Source organism: Pygoscelis adeliae, unplaced genomic scaffold, assembly GCF_000699105.1.
Source record: "Pygoscelis adeliae isolate BGI_AS28 unplaced genomic scaffold, ASM69910v1 Scaffold227, whole genome shotgun sequence".
In the NCBI taxonomy this organism is placed as follows: domain Eukaryota; kingdom Metazoa; phylum Chordata; class Aves; order Sphenisciformes; family Spheniscidae; genus Pygoscelis; species Pygoscelis adeliae.
The window spans coordinates 2,081,584-2,097,496 of record NW_008825100.1 but is presented as its reverse complement, the minus strand read 5'-3'; the positions used below and the strand labels follow the sequence as shown (position 1 = coordinate 2,097,496).

The following is a 15,913-nucleotide window of genomic DNA, read 5'->3' as shown; positions in this document are numbered from 1 at the left end:
CAGGTCACCTTGGTCACCCCATAGATATCAGTGGGGTTACTCAAGTGAGTAATGGGAGTGGGTTTACCCTGTCAGTTGGGAACAATAACAGTGTTTTACTGCAGGCACTGCTAACTTAATTTTACTTGATAACCAAGGCCTGTGAAATTAAATTCTCTCTGCTTCAGTTGAATATCGTGATTAGGAGATTATTTCAGTGTAGGTCACTAATTTTGACAGGGCTTGGCCCTCACGTTGTGGCAGAGTTGCTGGGAAGCAGGGAGCAGAAAGCTCATGGGGCTAAGGTCTGCTGCGGTTGACTCTCGTCAGAAGAGTTGACAGAATGAATCAAAGTTAAACATGGAGCAAACATGACAGTGGTTCTGGGATATATTGTATAATCCTGTCATTCGTTGTTAATTGACCCAGGATTCAAAGTTAATGTTACTGAACTTAATAATTTGTTGTTTGACTTTAACTGTTAATATTGACATTTCAGAGCAATTGCCCATTAGATAATGGAGACTTGTGATGAAGGGGATAATCAGTTTAGCAATTCCACTTGCTGGAAACTTCTAGAAGTCCTGAAAAGGTCTTGGGCTCTGAAGATGTCTACCACAAAGTATTTGTCTTACACACTTGGACACTACTCCTGTCCCGGACAGTGCTTTTGTTCCTTTTCTCATATTATGGCCAGATTTAAAAAACAATGAAAGCATAAAACACTAAAATGACCCAAACTGGCTCTCTGCACATAAAATATTCACTGACTGGCCATTTCACATGCCAGCACTTTTCAGGGTTAGAATGAAGCACCACGTGCCTTGTTCAAAAGCTAGAAATCTTGTTCCTTCAATGGGATAAAATGAACAGCTGAAATACATACAAAGCAGCATACAAAACTAGACTTTGAAAATATCTGCCCCTCCTCTCACTGCAGGGCTGCGAAACATCAAACCTTAAATTTATGCCTCTTACAAGTATAACTGGTTTTGGCTGGGGTCTGAGTCAGTGTGGTTTGATGGAGGGAGTACTATAAGCAGAGAAATCACAAGACAAGGGGGTGAAAAAAGCAAATGCTTTTATAAGGGATTAAGTAAATACTGATTATTTTTTTTTTTAAATGTGTTCAGTTTGTAAACGTTCTGATATTCCCATCAGAGGTGGATTTGCAGGCAGAGCAAAGAAAGCAGAGGACGTGGGAGAAGTGAACTGCCAGAGCTGTACATACAGGTAACATGTGTACAGTCCTTTGCCTCGATGGCAGATTCCTTGGAGAAGACAGATATGTTGCCAGCTTACTGTTATCATTCTGATAATTGGGGCTGTAAAGAGGGCTCTGCTGGTCAAACAAGCGTTATTTTTGTGTGAGCTATGTAAAAGTCCACTCTGGGTTATCAGCAATCAATTACCATGAAGCAGCAAAATAAGAGCAAATCCCTCTCCAACTCCAGAGCATAGATGGTGGCTTTGACCAAAACGCAAAAATTCACCAGTCATTCACATTGGTGGTTTCTTTGCAGAGTTAAATCTTGTCTGTAAAGCTACCAAAGACCTGGGACTGAGGAACCAGGACAGCTGGGGTAGTGCAGGGTGCCCCTCTTTCCTGTCCATTTGTTTTCTAGAAGCAAGGTTTTTTTCATGAAGGATTAAGAAGCTGGGAATGGAGAGAGCTGTGGTATCCTGGAAGCACACCCCGCTCTTGAGCAGGGGAGTTTGAAGCACGGCCAGACCACTAGTGAATAAAATTCTGCCATCTGTGATGGCAAAAAATTGTGAGACAGAATCAAGGTAATTAGAATTAAATGCTTGTAAATGCAGCCATATAGACCAAATCTCAGGAAGTTGAACCGGCTGCAGAGCAAGGGCAGGTGCATGGAAGAGAAGTACTTTCCATTATTTTGCCATGTGCTAGCCAAAGGATTCCTATAGACTGCATTTAAGTTCACACTTTGCTATCCACGTTTTTCAGGCCATTCACCAGCATTTTGGCTGACAGCTTGGCTTCACTCAAATGTCGTTGTTGGCTTTTGAGAGCTCTTGCATGCGTTTTGTGTGTTATGGAGATGGGTCTCCAGCCTGTATGCCTTGCACTCCAGATAACAGTGGTTCATGCTGCAGCTAGAAGTATGTTTTATGAGCACCTTTAAATAGGATGTGCCAACTCTCATAAAGTACCCTTTTATTAGTCATATTACAGCCCATTTTCCTGATTTCCTGAAGCTAAGGAAGATGAGCTTCTCCCAGTTCCAGTGTGTGGGCTTGCAGCTTTTATTGCTGTGTACAAAGGCAATAGAGTGGGCAACTAGTGCCTGTGATAATTTGTGTACCGAGTAAATCTTCATCAAAGCCATACAGGGACACTCCTGTAATTCACTCATCACTCAAAAGACACGTTCTGTTGCGCCTTAAGTACATGTATGCAATGGAGTCTACACAACTAGTTTAAAATGGTTAGTATCAGTGTAGTGGTTCAAGTTGATGGATCCAATAAGACTGTTTGGTTAGAGAAAGGTCCCACAGTTTGTTTAATCCTTAGCAGGTTTCAAAATGGTTCAGAATTGTCACAAGTGATTTATTTCTGAGATTCCTAGGGCGTAGTGCACAAAGTTGCACAAAAGGCTCAAAGCAGCAGATCAGGGTAAGACTGCAAGTGGTATGGCCAGTCATCGGAAAAAGCACAGAGGGAAGAGGTAGTGCAACTCCTATTTCAGAAGTAATGAAATGTTTATAACCGGTGAACAATTTAGAGGAAAATGTAATGGTACCTGCATTTATTTAAATGGATGAATTTGTAGTGTATATTTTACAGCTATGGAAAGCTTCTCCTGCACCAAATTGTACTGTATTACACTGGTGTAAATCAGAGTAAATCTTTTGATGTAGGAAGAACTTCTCCAAGTCTATTCTCAGCATGATCGAGTGCAGAATTTGATTTGGTTTGTACAATTACTGCAGTTAATTACATCCAGATTCATAATTACAAAAAACTTATATTAAAATTATACTAGAAGAGGAACATGTTTTTGCAATTCATGATGGTAGCAGAAGCAGCACAGAACATGTACATCTGATTCTTCAGTTATAAGCCAACTTTCTCTCCTAGAGTGAATAGTCCCTGAATTACATTTACATGACCTTGGGCGGGGGATCTACACACTCCCTGATGTAAGTGTAGCTACCCAAATCACGTTTCCCTTGAGAGGAGATTATTTTGTGCTATATCAATCTAGTCCATGCAGGACTTAAAAAAAGCATCAGATGTTTAGGCATTGCAAATCCTTTTGCCATAGGCAAGGTTACTAATTAAAAAGTGTCAGCGTACAGAAGCACCAGATGCAGCCCAACCAAGGATGAATGTCAAGAAATTGGCGAGGAAAAGGGAAAAAGCAAGAAAGAGGTTAGGAAGAGATCAGATGGTTTTTTTCACAGAATGTTCCCTTTCTTTCCACTCATCGTTTCTTCCCAACCAGTTTGCTGGTATCTGACAACATTACTTCTTGCAGCAGGGTGTCTCATCAGCCGTATCTTACCGTGGAAGTCGCATATTGTGGCATTTCAAATGTAGTGTCTGGTCATATCCATCTTGTCAAATTTTATTAGGTATGCTGTCATTGTGTGACACTTCGCTGGTAGCATGCGGTCACATTACAGCTCATCATTACATGCATAGTTTTCTATGTTTCTGTTGACATTTCTATGAGACCTTGAATGTGACTTTTGAAAACGTTGTTGAAATATGCTTCCAATTTATAATAACCATCAGTTCTTTCAACTGAAACGGCACTGGATACATTCTAAGTGTGAATAAACATCAGCTGATGAAGGTTAATTGTGCTGAGAAGTTTTATTATCTCCACCATGTTGGTGTGGGGAAATCAAGGTAGAAAAGGCAACTTCCTAAAGGCTGCACAGTGAAGCCAGATTCACAACAGCACTTGAACAGGTGCTTAAACATAAGCAGAGGCTGAAGTCCTGCCATAAATTAACCTGAACTTGGGGGTCTATGTGACTTCCTAATGCGTATTAGGAAAAAGCTAGATGTTACTGCTCAGAATAGGTTTATATAAGCCTGGCATAGCAGCAGAGGAAAATAGGGTTGATGGACAACTCTCCTGGAGCAATTCTCTTTCTGTTTGTTTTTTTTCCTCAACCTGCCCTTGGTTCTCTGCACACTTATGTTACAACTCATGGAGTGGAAGCAGTGCAAATCAGGTGGGAAAAGAGGGTCCCCATATTTCACTGAATTCCTCTGCATTCTGCTCTAGCCTTCATTGTTGTGATGGATGTTCACTTTACTGAGTTGGCATGAGCCAACTTTTGGGGCCTGCTCTGCAACACATGACACTTCTCAGACGTAGTAAAGGGGTAGAACATATACGCTGGAAAGTTGCTTTTTTCCATTAACATCCTTGTTTTGAACAACTAGCAAAAATGTTGTACAATGGTAATTCTCATGGATTGAACTGACTGCTTCTTTGCTTTTCATTGGTCTCATTGCTCAGTGTTTTTAAACTGGTTTTGAGGGGATTAAAACTCATCTCTGGCATTTGCAAATAGCAGCGTATAAACACTGGATGTTTAATAGTTATTCCAAACACGCAGGCAAGATTTTCTTAGCAATCTCTTTAGGTTTCAGATTTTGTTTAAAGTGGTCCCTTGCTCTAAGTCAGAAGCATTAATTTCTAGGTAACAGGCACAGATGTCCTTCAAACCTCCAGTAAGTGGTCTCATTAAGTACTTGAGTAAAATGAAGAGTACTGCATCAGATGAAATAGCTGGGAATAAAGAGCTGTATTGTCTCTTGGAGGGAGGGAAACTGCCTGTGTTTTATATCCAAGAAAGATGCAGAAGCGGTTACAATGCATGAGAGGTGCCAGATGCTCCCCCAAAAGAAGGAGGGGGTCGGGCTATTCTTCTTTTCCACTGGTCTAGTGATCAGAAGAAAATTGTTTTTCTTGTTTAAAGCCATGGTTACCTTGACAAACAAAGCCTCAATTCTCAAGCCCCTATGGACCTTCAGCATGGATGTTTTAGGGCTAGGTATTTGCCTTAGACTTCTGTGTAGCTGACAACTATAACATTTTTAGACGTAGTTTGCATGAGTCAGATTTGTGGCTGGATCTCTCTGATGGACTTAATTCAGGTTTTACCACTAATGCGTTAGTATTTCCATATCCAATTAATCATACCACAGCATAGATCAATTTGAAGGAAGCATGAACATTATTTTTGTGTTACTTCTTCATTGTTTTCCAGGATTCTCTATCTTTGGTTTAGTACGTGTTAAGTAACACAATGCAGAGATTATCTCCTTTTCTGGACATGTGCATCAGTGGCAAACTTAGTAAAAGTCACCACAACTGGATGTGGAAATATTGTGTTAGTATTTGAAACGTCTGCATGCATCTGCATACACCCCCTGTACAGGATCAAGTGATAACATTAGCAGTAGTTTGGAGTATGTATATGAATGGGACAGGTGCTCACAAATTTTGCCCGTGCTAAGCAAAAAAGAAGAAAGTCAGTTTCTGCAAATATGAGGTAAAAGTTGTCCTGTGTAATATGTCAAATTTCAATGAAAAATTGAAACGGTTCACTCAGTCTAAGCTAGCTAGCTGTTTAGAGTAGGTCACAGCATGAGTTAGAAAATGCACAAGGTGTCTGGTGATTTGGGGTTTTAAGAGTCAGGATTTTTTAAAATCGGTTGAATAGTTGCATTGGAATTAAACATCAAGCCCTAATAGGGAGTGGTTTTCCTGAGCTGTGATAAACAGGATGTGATTTCTATTTTATGATTAACAACTCTTCTGACTCTGGTGTTGCAGTGACATGGAGTTCATATTTTCATTGCTGTGGCATTCACAATTGGGGCTTGGTAGTAATTTATTTCAGGTCATTAGCTGTAGCGCACAACCTAGGAGGTTTTTGACTCAGGTTCCTGTTGTAAATTGTTCCTGAAAGATCTTCCTAATCTTAGTAATATTGACTCATTCTTTGTATTAGGATTTCCCAGGGATTGGTGCAGTCTAAAGGATTAAAGGCCTCTGAGTCAAGGATGACCTACATTCTGATAGATTTTATTATGCAAATCCTTACAATCAGAGGTCATTAATGGAAACATCTGAAGCTAATATGAGTTAATATATTTGAATGCTCTCTGAAATTAATAAGTGTTTCAGTTCCAGGTGAGTACAGTACAGTTTACGTTTAAGTATTTCAAAACTGCTTTGATTTAGAAGCATACTCAAAAAGTGACTTAGGATCTTAAATGTCCAAATCCTTTTGGCTGCTGCTGAAAGTTGGGCTCTGGAGACACTTTTGAAAACAGGGTTTTCCTCTGAAGTTGCAGTGGGGGATCAGAAACTTTCTCCTCTGCCCTTTCTAACATGGTAATTTCAAGAAAACAGCAGATTCCTGACAAGCAAGTTCTCGATTTCACTTTCATTTTTGTAAAGGAAATTCCCTGAGCTTTTTTTGTTATCTTAAGTGGAAAAATGAAATATCATAGAATCATAGAATCAAATAGTTTGGGTTGGAAGGGACCTTTAAAGGTCATCTAGTCCAACCCCCCTGCCGTGGGCAGGGACATCTTCAACTAGATCAGGTTGCTCAGAGCCCCGTCCAACCTGACCTTGAATGTTTCCAGGGATGGGGCATCCACCACCTCTCTGGACGACCGGGGCCAGTGTTTCACCACAGTCAGCGTAAAAAATTTCTTCCTTATATCTAGTTTAAATCTACCCCCCTTTAGTTTAAAGCCATTCCCCCTTGTCCTGTCACAACAGGCCCTGCTAAAAAGCTTGCTGCCATCTTTTTTAGAAGCCCCCTTGAAGTACTGACAGGCTGCAAGAAGGTCTCCCCGAAGCCTTCTCTTCCCCAGGCTGAACAACCCCAACTCTCTCAGCCTTTCTTCATAGGAGAGGTGTTCCATCCCCCTCATCATTTTCGTGGCCCTCCTCTGGACCTGCTCCAACAGGTCCATGTCTTTCTTATGCTGAGGGCTCCGGAGCTGGATGCAGTACTCCAGGTGGGGTCTCACCAGAGCAGACGAAGAACAGCACGAAGAACAGCAAGAAGTTAAAAAACTGCTGGCTTTCACAATTTGAAACAGGAGGATGATTTATATGCATGGCCATTTTTATCTTCTATATTTACACAGTGCTTTATTACTTGAAGATCTGGTAAGCAGAGAAAGTAATGTTCCCGAACAACCTGGTCCTCGCCTGTTATAGTCCAGCTGTCCCTAGTGTTTGAGTGGGTGCAGAGATCAGATCAAAACCAGGAAGATTGTGAATGTAATTTGTATATAAAGGCATTAATGCATTTTCCTTTATGGTGGCTTCCCAAAGTTCAGCACCTGGACCTGAGGCCACAAATGAAAAAGCTCTCTATTTGGTTCTTTATGTTTTCATTCATTCATTTATTTCACAAGCCTGACTACTTAATTATATTTGTTTCTTTTATTAATAGTTGCCTTTTTATATCATGCCTTTCTCCCGAGAATGTGAAAATATGTAAATAACCTGAGCAAAGACATTCCATTTTAGGCCAGTAGTAGGGTAGGCTGTTATGATTATGCTATTTATGAATAAACAGGGGCGTTTACCCAAAATATTCAAAGCTGACTCTGAAAATCTAACTGAAAAGCCTTCAAATTAAGCATATGTTTTAAAACTTGTTTTTGTAAGTCTGTCAAGCAAGGAGTCAGTAGCAGAGGTGGGGACAAGCTCGGTGCTCCCTTTTCTGAGATCATGAGCAGCACTGAGACAGGTTCTGATTTTTATTCTTTTGGTTTAGATCAGGGTGATATCCTTGAAGTCAGTAGCGTGCGTATAGTGTAACGTTCGATGACTGGCCAAAGGTTTGGACCCTAATTGTGAGAAGCCTTGCCAGCTGGCACTTAAGACGTCCCTCTCCTCCTCTCATTTTATGTGGACATGCAGAATTCACAATCTCAGAAGAAATCCTGTAGGATGGGGATCCAGTGCGCCTTGTTTTGAACAGGAACATTTTTACCAGCTCTCTTGCCACCCCCACACAACGTCTGTCGTCTGCTTCATGTGTACCTTTAGCTCCCTTTGAGACAGACTGCTTTGCAGCTCCCTGGAATGGCAGGCAGAAGTGCAACCCCGCTGCTGCCAGCACCGCCTCCTTTGACATTTCCCAGGGCACTGGTGCGACGTGTTGTTTCCCACTCCTGTACTTCTCTGCTACCTTGCAGAATATACCAGCAGAATGTGGGTTAATGGGGCAGGCATGGCACAGAAAATAGTCTCTCTGGTGGAGTCATTAGGATTTGCTGGCAGAGTGCCAGTTCAGTGCAATTTTACACTCACTTTTCAGAGCAAGCTTAAAGGGGAAACCTCTGTTCGCTGTAAGCCTTTACAGCCAACGAGAGGCTGCTGGGGTTTGCCTGCCACTGTCCAGATCTCTGATGAACAGCTGGCTAGAAATTCTCATCTAAGCACTTACTCAAATGAGTTGTTGTTGTTGTTGTTTTGAAATTGGCAGTCAAGACTATTTAAAATTAATGGATCTGCATGGGGTTGATTAGTGATATTGCTGTCTCCTGTCTCCTATGTTTGGATTTTCCCAAAGTTAAAAAGCAGAGTCTGAGGTGCATTTTGAGGAGGTGGCCGCCCCCCCCCCCCCCCCCCCCCCAAAAAAAAAAAAAAGAAACCAAACCCAAAACCCCAACAAAAAACCAAAAAAAACCCCAAACCCTCCACAAAACCTTCTGCCTGGGAAGGTATAGCTGAGCAGGCACAGCTAGACTTCAGCCAGTATCATACATACCAACCAGATTTTAGGTCTGTTCTGCAACAGGCTTCAGCTGCATGTGAAATGAGCTCCTGAAAGGGTTAGGTTATCACAGCTGTAGGGCATTGTAATTTGTTACTTGTGTAAAGAGTTAATCAGAATAATACGATTAGTTATTGTCATATACTGAAATGCAAATTAATTTTGGAAAAAATTATCTGATGTTATATTTATTTTACTTTGTGGCTTAAAATGGAATTGTGTCAACCAGAATCAATAACCAATGTATCTTTTTGTTTTTAGAAACTTTAGGTCAGTTTTCATGTGAAACATGCAGCCCTAGTTAATGCTTACTGATCTGGAATTAGAGAGCAAAAGGGTTAAATCTCAATCCCTCTCTGATTTATATTTCCCTCCCCTCCTTCCCAGCTGTGGACATGGATGGAAGATCTGCAGAAGGAGCTCTTAGAGGATGTCTGTGCTGACTCTGTGGATGCAGTTCAGGAGCTTATCAAGCAGTTTCAGCAGCAACAAACAGCTACCTTGGATGCTACCCTCAATGTTATTAAAGAAGGGGAAGATCTAATCCAACAGCTCAGGTAAGCATCCACCTGGAGGACAGGTGTTGAGAAATCTGATGTATGCTGTGGTTTAGTTGTGCAAAAATAGGGAACTGTAAGTTAGGATTAATTGGGAGAGTTTATTAATTCTTTGCTTATTTATGATTCTTCAAATTCTTTGAGTATTTTATTGAAATTGCGAGGAGTGATTTGTGTGGACGGATTAGAGTAGTCTGTGGATCAGCATGGGTTCCTGTTTGGCAGAGAGATTATTTATAGGTGCAGTGAAGTGGATTGAAACAGATGTGTTTCAGGTGAATATTTTTAGTTGGTATTTATAGAAGATTGTTAAATGGTTGTGAGCTGAGGCCTCGTGATTTATATGGTTAGTCCTGATGTAGGAGAAATGTATTCCTCTTAATAAAATATACACGTGTCTAACAATCTTCACTATTTCATTTTGCATGCAGCACCCTTCTATTTATCTTTGTCCATGTCGGGTTTATTCATACTGTCAAAGAGGGTCTTATACTGCCAGTTCTACTTGCATTGTGAATTAAAACAGCTCATTTTACCTGATTTAAAATACATGAAGAGACTGGCTCCAAGAAGTTGGGCTTTTTCTGCTTTCTCAGTCTGTAAGTGTAGTAGAACGAATGTTTGCAGGGTAAGCTTACACAAAACTTGTAGTTGTGAGATCTCTCTCATTTGTTCTTATTTACAGTGGTTTTCTGTGGCTTTAACTTTGTTGATAGCACTGGAGTTTTCCTGCCTTTTAGTGATGTTACTGAGCTCAAAACCAAGTCCAATAGATCACTTACTCTTTAGATCTTTGTATTGTTACAGATTGCCCTTATCTACATGTACATCGTGTGTACGTTCTGTATACATAGATAATATGCAAATTTGCTAGGTCTTATGCATTTCACCAGAGTCTGTCCCAGAGAGTTATGTTATCCTCCTCACCCTGAGCTTTCCTAATCTGATGCCTTCAGTTCTCACATGAGAAGTGCAGAAAACCATGAGCCGTGATAGGAAAAGCCTACAGTGCTCTAGAGCAGAGTAGATAATGAAGGGCCCTGGTGGAGCTCTGCCCTTAAGAGCCCTCCTGGAGTCCCTAAGTCATCTACTACAGCCACGTGCTGAGCTTTCCTCTATACTTTTTCCTATCAGCCTGGATGCAGAGTCTTCTCCACTGGGTCAGAAAAAAAAAAAAAAAAAGAAAGATTTGAAAGGGCTTCTCTAGGTTTTGGTTGTTATTCAGCCCTAGGCAGCCACACAGGAGAGCCTGTGTTAAATTCCTAGTCTTGCTGTATGTGGCTTGCCTGCATCACAGGGGGAGAGCAAGGGACCGAGCCATGGTATTGCTTGCCGAGATCAGAGTTGGAAAGGAAGGATCAGGAGTAGACAGAGCTAGGCTCCATCCATTCACCTCTGCTGATGAGATAAGTAGGAAGGAAACATGCTGTGTTTGGTAAGTGAGCTGCCAGAAGGACGGGGTTTTAGATAAGAATGTACGTATGGCCAGCCCTAACAGGTCAGTCAAAGGTCTGCATGGTAATTTCCTTTTATGCAAAGAAACTTATTGCAAAGTTTTGGGCATTTCTGAGAGATCACAAAAATGGCAGTGAAATTCTGGACTAAAGATTTTTTTATTGTTCATCCCACCTATTGGCATAACATCACTTCAGCGTGAACACCCATGGAGAAGAGCCTGAAAGGGACCCTGTATAAGGCCATCAGGTGGAGTGTGGGGTGGTTTGTGGGGTTGCAGAAAGTGTCTGTATTGAAGGAGTTTCTGGTGCTGGCTGTGGGATTGACCTAAAGGCTTTTAGCTGCACCTATGTTAGTAGGAAAGTGGCATGTGGAGTTGGAGAGTGGTCAGGGCAATATTTGCAGCTGAGAAGTCAGTGGAGCATCAGTATGAACAGCAGTTATTGGAGAAAGGCTGGTGTAGTGGATGCAGGGTCATGCAGGGGAAGAGGTGAACTGGGACATGGTGTGTGGGACTTCAGCTTTTTTTAAATGTAAACTTAGTCAATTCTTAGTTTCAGTCTTTGAAAAGTAAGGGTGGCCTCAGGTTTGAGGCTTTTTTTGGAATTGGTGTCATGCCTAAACACTTGTGAAATGCCAAGACAGGTTTTGTGGCAGCTGTATTTAACAAAGAAATGTTGTTTTTGGAGTTTGGCTTGTATTCTGGGCAGTGAGCAAGGTGGAACAGGGTGAACATATTTGTGCAAAGTGATCCCCTGCTTCTGATAAAGTTAAGACCAAACACAGAGAGAACAGTTGTCTGAAGGACAGAAGCCCTGAACGCACGCAAAGATATGCGGACCTGAACTGACAAGGCGATCTCTGATTCAAGTGTTGGTTTTGAGCACTCTGACTAACTGCAAAGCCCGTAACGCGATCCTGGACTCTTTCAAAAAGTGAAGCAGAGCCGTGTAAGAAGAACATGAAACCATCTCTGTGTGTGCCCACTCTAACGGCTTTTATGGCTGCTGGCAAAAGTAAAGAACACACAGATAAAGGAAAGGAGGAAAAATTAGAATTGCTGCAATCTTTCCTTAACACAGCATTGCATTTCACAGCATGGATCACCTTGTACCTGCCATGAAGAATAGCTGAAGATTGCAAACGCTACAGCAATGAAAAGAATGAAATACACTGCTCTTATCAAGCGTGTCATAGCGCAGGTTAAAACCAATAAAATTAATGGAGCTTTGAAAAATTTTACGTTTCTTGTCATCTCTGAGAGAACAGATACTGGTTGAGAGAAGATCATTTGTGTAATAGCACTCTGTATCTCCTCCAGATAGCTTAGGAAAAGCTCAGCTGCCTGAACTAGTTAAATACAATGCCTGGGACTGCTCTTCACAGGTGGTCTTCAGGGCCTTCAGTGACTCTGCATCAGGAGACCATACCTATCAGGAGTAAAACTGGCCTGGCTAGCAACACTGTACATGTCATGGTTAGCATTGGAAACGCTTTTCTCACTCTTCCTTATCAGTGTTTTACCGAGGTGATCATCGTTCTCAGCGGTCAACACAAAGCAAATCTTTTGAACCGCATTTCTAGGAGTGCTGCTGGGGGCAATATTTCTGCACATCTGTGAAAGGCAAAACAATGACTTGCTCCAGTGAGATGTGAAAGAACAGGAATGTTAGGGGCAAAAAAAGGCAGTGAAGAGTTATGTATCTTCCCTTCTTTACAGTAGTTCAGCATATGAGCTTTTGATAATGGGTGTGTTTCACTAAGCTTTCTCCCAGTTACAGCACTGAAAGTGGTTTCAGAACAGCGTTCATTCTGAACAAACTCAACAGCAATGCACTAAGCCCAATTTTATGTTCCCCAAAGTTTATTTTGTATTTTTTTCCAATAATTTCCCTGCTTTTTATAACTCTAATTCTTATCTTTCAAAGACTAGTAAGGATCTTTTCTAAAATCTTTCCCAGAATTTCTCATCACCAGACAGAGCAAGAAATCTTGTGGCGAAAGCGTCCAATCTCAGAAATTTCTTCTTCTGGAATGAGATCTTTCTCAAACCAGATTGTATAGGGATTGTCAAGGCCTTATCTGAGGAGACTGTGAAAAAATACCAGATTATTACACTTACATTTTTGTATTGCATCAGCCACTGAAATGCAAGTGTGGCTTGATTTGAAGAGTGAAATGTTTAATAAAAAAGAATTTCTAAAACCAAGTGTGTCTTTAGATCCCGTGAGAGATTATTCAACACCAGTCTTGAATAATTAATTGAGTCATTTAGATAATATATGAATAGTAATAATACTGCATTTGAATGAAGACATATTTCGTGTCCTTTTATAGAAGACAGGTGCTGACTGAAGGAAACAGAACTTGATTGAATGTGGCCTCAGATTAAGCTGTAGTTTCAAAATCTCACCTTGTTATCTTCACTCATCCTTCCTCTGTACAGCTCTAATGTGGAGGCAGAGAGAGACCTTGCGGTCACCAAGAAGGTGAAAACACAAGACTGACAGAGTGGGGCAGAAACCGTATCACCTGGAGAGAGTAATATTGGTGTAATATTCCCTTATAAGCAAGGGAAGTTGGTAATACTTGCTTCAGAATAATGCTGGAGCATCTGAAGTTCAGTGTATCAAACATAAAGTATTTGAGGAAGAAGAGGTGAAACACATCCAAAGAGCAAACTACTATGCAGTTAATAGTATTCTGTATTTTTTTATTTTATTCTTAGGCTTCAGATGTTCAGGCAAATGCTTGTTCTGTTCCTTCAAGACACCTAATGAAAACAGAATAACGTGTGTTTTGTTGCCTTAGAACCTCAAAGGTGTGTTTGAAACTTACCTAAATGACTCTGTGTCAGTGCCTAGTTTCAATTTAAGGCATCTGTAAAAGGTTATACTTTTTTTTTCCTCAATTACGCTCACGGACAGTGTTCAATTAACATTTAAGTTGACTGTACGTTGTTTTGATCTGACCCTATGTGATGATAATTTGCAAAGAGCAAAGCACAAGTGTTTCAGTGAAGTTCTGTAGAAAACTAGAAATGCTTTGCTAGATGTTTATGGAGGGAAAATTCAACCCAGAAAAGGGAAATAAAAACCTAAAAATTGGGAACACACTTGCACTCTTCCACAGTGGGGAGACTCCGCAGGCCGCTTTACTCAGCAGCCCAGGTTAGCTGGCCAGAAGAATGGCTCCCAGCTGCATTTGGTCCCTGTGGGACAATGTGGTGACCTGGCAGCATTACCTGACACTTCACTTGTCTTCCAATATTGTCAGCCGGTTTGCTGCACACATGGGAGTTTGTTGGTGCACCAATAGTCCAGTATGTGCTGTTGGATTTGAAATTGTCCCTCCCACCTTCTCAAAGGCAGAATTGGAGATTGATAGGAAATACTGATGGTAAGACCTGCTGGCTTACCCACTTCATCCTGTCATCCTGCCGGTGCACAGATCTTTCCAACAGTGTATTTGACAGGGCTTTCAGTTGGCTTGGTTTAAGTATGCCAAATAATGCAGCTGCTATCACATGCCTTTGAACGGGATGAACAGCGAAAACCATGGCATCTAAATCTTATTTTAGCTGAAGTACCAAAGCCAAGATTATATTATGGTTTCAGAGTTTCCTTTCTGGTTCTTGTTAAAGTTGGGGGACCTTTTGTGGCACATTTGAGGATAAATGTCAGCTCTTTATGTCTGCAAGGCTCTTTATCCATAAAACACTCACTGAAAAAAATTTACTGAAGACGTAACAGACTGTAGCTGAGCATATTAGTATATGTGAGAGCACAATTAGAAAAGAAACTGTCAGGACTGTCCTGTATCCATGCGAAGACTTCTTTCAGGTACAGCAAACTTCCCCTTGGTCCTAGCCCACCAGTTAAAGGGCTAGCTCCCTTCTGCTGCCTGTATATGGAAGGTGTAGATGGAGCAGTATCTGACCTGTCACAGGCATGTCTCATTTCACTTACCCTAGTGAAAAGACAAGTCAGAGACTGTCTTACAGTGTTTGAAAGGTGTTTTCCTTCAGTGGAATTTTTTGCACTGTATTTTGCATCTATTGCTGTGCTACATAATCCAGAGGAAATCAAGGCATCCCTACCCCTTGGTCTAAAATGCTGGTAATTCTGATTCAATTAGTCTGTAAGTAATAAAGCAAATGTACAAAATTAACTTGTAAAGGTCCAGGTGGCTAAATAGCATTTCTGAGCTTGGTGTGAGTGTAGGCTGGAGCAGGTCACTCTGTAGGATTGAAGGCGATTGCCAGCCAGTCTCCTCAAGAGAGCCATTGAGATTGATGTGTCATTCTCCTCCCCTCCACCTCCCAAGTGTGTAAGGTCACAGTGTCACAACACAAGAAGGGATGATCCCCCTGTTCAAACTTTGTGCCGAGCTCAGAGGCTGCAGGATTTCAGCGACTAGAAGAGATGAGTGTTGCATACACACCTTCCCTCAGCCCTTTGTGCTTGGGTTTGCTTCTCAGCAGCACGCAGAATCACAAATGTGTAGTTCTTGCTCTTTTGCCTGCCTTAAAGCTCAGCTTTAACCATGCTCTCTGCCTTGCTACAGGGACTCCGCTGTTTCCAACAATAAGACTCCACACAATAGCTCCATCAGCCACATTGAATCTGTCCTTCAGCAGCTCGACGAGGCCCAGGTACAGATGGAAGAGCTCTTCCATGAGAGGAAGATTAAGCTAGACATTTTCCTTCAGCTCCGGATTTTTGAACAGTATACCATTGAGGTAAGAGCTGGCTGCATGACCTGAGAAAGGTAGAACTGTGGGAGAGGGGGTATATGTAAACATACTCTGTTAGTATATACCTGGAGCTGTTTGAATTGTGCTCAGCTGTCCAGTGAGGAAGAGGGAGAGTTACAACCAGGTTTTAAACTCGGCATGTTGAAGCTAAAAATATGCTTTAGGATACACTGCTAGAATGTACTGAAATAGATTCGTGTCTGCTTAACTGGCTGTGCTGAGAATCTGCCTGCTTTGCAGAGAAGCTTTATCAGATGCCCCTGTTATAACTCTTTATTGACACTAGTCAGTCAGGGATTTGAAAGTTCTGTATCACTTATTAGTGAGGTTTGTCTCTTCAGATACAAACATAGATGCATAC

General features: G+C 41.4%; 1 protein-coding gene across 1 annotated transcript in view; it reads left to right on the top strand.

Annotated features, from left to right (window-relative positions):
* KALRN (kalirin, RhoGEF kinase) overlaps nt 1-15,913 on the top strand; it is a 368,140-nt gene that overhangs the window by 147,878 nt on the left and 204,349 nt on the right. Inside the window, exons 12-13 of the mRNA XM_009327171.1 lie at nt 9,172-9,341; nt 15,363-15,537. Of these exons, the coding sequence (XP_009325446.1) occupies nt 9,172-9,341; nt 15,363-15,537 (345 nt within the window). The remainder of the gene's footprint in view (nt 1-9,171; nt 9,342-15,362; nt 15,538-15,913) is intronic.